This window comes from Etheostoma spectabile, chromosome 7 (assembly GCF_008692095.1).
Source record: "Etheostoma spectabile isolate EspeVRDwgs_2016 chromosome 7, UIUC_Espe_1.0, whole genome shotgun sequence".
Taxonomy (NCBI): domain Eukaryota; kingdom Metazoa; phylum Chordata; class Actinopteri; order Perciformes; family Percidae; genus Etheostoma; species Etheostoma spectabile.
The window spans coordinates 15,264,162-15,266,037 of NC_045739.1; the positions used below are offsets into that span (position 1 = coordinate 15,264,162).

General features: G+C 40.8%; 1 protein-coding gene across 3 annotated transcripts in view; it reads right to left on the minus strand.

Moving 5' to 3' along the window:
- The window catches only part of si:dkey-11f4.7 (piezo-type mechanosensitive ion channel component 2), a 29,895-nt gene that overhangs the window by 13,714 nt on the left and 14,305 nt on the right, over window positions 1–1,876 (minus strand). For all 3 annotated transcript variants that reach the window (XR_004332825.1, XM_032521679.1, XM_032521680.1), the window contains 2 exons: window positions 895–960; window positions 531–643 (listed from right to left, as the gene is read on the minus strand). Coding sequence is in view for 2 of the 3 variants with exons in the window: in XM_032521679.1 (XP_032377570.1) it covers window positions 531–643; window positions 895–960 (179 nt within the window). In the remaining variant the exon portion in view is untranslated. The remainder of the gene's footprint in view (window positions 1–530; window positions 644–894; window positions 961–1,876) is intronic.

Below are 1,876 nucleotides of genomic sequence, written 5' to 3' on the forward strand. Positions count from 1 at the left end.
CTGCCTATGGTCCCCCAGTGGCTAGAATTGGTGATAGGTGTAAACTGAGCCCTGGGTATCCTGCTCTGCTTTTGAGAAAATGAAAGCTCAGATCCGATTTGGAATCTTGCCCCTTCATGAGGTCATAAGGGGCAAGGTTACCTCCCCTTTCTCTGTTTTTACCCGCCCAGAGAATTTGGTCCACCCATAAGAGAGAGACATCAAGGCTTTCAAACAGGCAGAGCGACAGTTGGTCAAGGCCACGCCCACAGACCCCCCTCTCTCCCCCTCAAAAGCTACAGACTCAAAAATGGCACATACTAAGAAAAAGCTCATTGTGGGACTGGCTTTAATGGCTGTAATTCTGCACCAAGGCTGAAAGAGACTTCAGATAAGGTATTAGGGGATCTTTAAGGTCTATATAAAAGCATCCAAATATCACCATGTCATGGGACCTTTAAAGTATGATCTTTGATCATATGGAAAACATGACATGTATCCTTTTCATTTGTCATTAGTTTTTGAGTTTCAGGGGTTTTCCTGGCTCTCACCTGGAAAGCAGATTTCTTCTTCGGTGGTGGCTCCTCCTCTTTCTTCTCTGTAACTTCCTCCTCTTCCTCCTCGGTGTCACTCTCAAACAGGTGGTAGCCACAGTTGTTTTCCACTGCGTAAAACAGAGCAGTGTCATAAATTAATCACTATGCATACTGTTTGGCTTTTGAGCAAGCCATCTGATCCGAAGCTGCTCCAGTAAAGCTCAGTGGCTGTTTTTGTATTGTTTTCTTACGTAACCTGGGTTACAAAACGTCTCTCTGACAAGATTCAAGGAGATTGGACGTTAGGAAATAGCAGAGCATTCTTCATTCACTCTGAAAGCACTGAGCAGTATTTTGGTTGTGTGAGGTTGCTGCTCACCTCCTGGCTGAGACACCCAAGGCTTCCACCATTTTCCAGCATCTCTCTTTGCTTTCTCATCATCACCTGGAAAACACAGATCAAGCAGTTTAGACCTTGCAGACTTTTGCTGATGGTCTCCCTTTTAATGATAAAGATTGAAGAGTTTTATAAAGTAAACACTTTTACACAAATAGATCTCAGTGAAAAGTGCATCATAAAACATCCTTTTTACACAAAATTATTTTTCATCATAAAAACAAACTATGAGTCTAAATTATCTCAAACTTATAAGGATTAGAGAAGAGCTCTTCAACAGGGGGCCCAGGATCCCTAGGGGGTCCACAGAGTTACTGCAGGGTGGCCGCCAAATTATTGAAAATCTTTTTTTCAATAATTAAACTGTCTTAACATGAATCCTTTTAGCAAATATAATTCAGCCATTTGAGGAAAAAAAAGACATTTATGATAGGTGTACTGACCTATTGGTAATGTAGTCAGTAAGATAATTTTAAGGTTTCACTGTCACATGTATGTTTAACATAAAAAGATTTATAAAAGCATGTCAACAATTAATATTGTTATAGCTTAGTACTCTATGGCCCAAAAAGGTATGTAGGTGTGTATAAAGGTTTTAAGCTGCCCTACACATTATTGCAGGCCCAGTTTAATATGCAACTTAATTTTATACAATATATGTCGTATGAGGTCCCTGCTCCATCTCTCTCAGATAAGGGGGCCTTGGCTTAAAAAATGTTGAAGAGCCCTGGATTAGAGCTTTAATAAGCGATCTAAATTTGTTAATTAGATTGCTCCCTGTTACATTAAAGGAACACACCGACTTATTGGGATTTTAGCTTATTCACCGTTACCCCCAGAGTTAGACAAGTCCATAAATGCCCTTCACATCTTCGTGCTTGCTGTAACTCTGTCTGACACCCCAGCATTAGCTTAGTTCTGATTCTCCCCTCGACCTCAGTCTGTTCGGCATTTTGTCTATCAG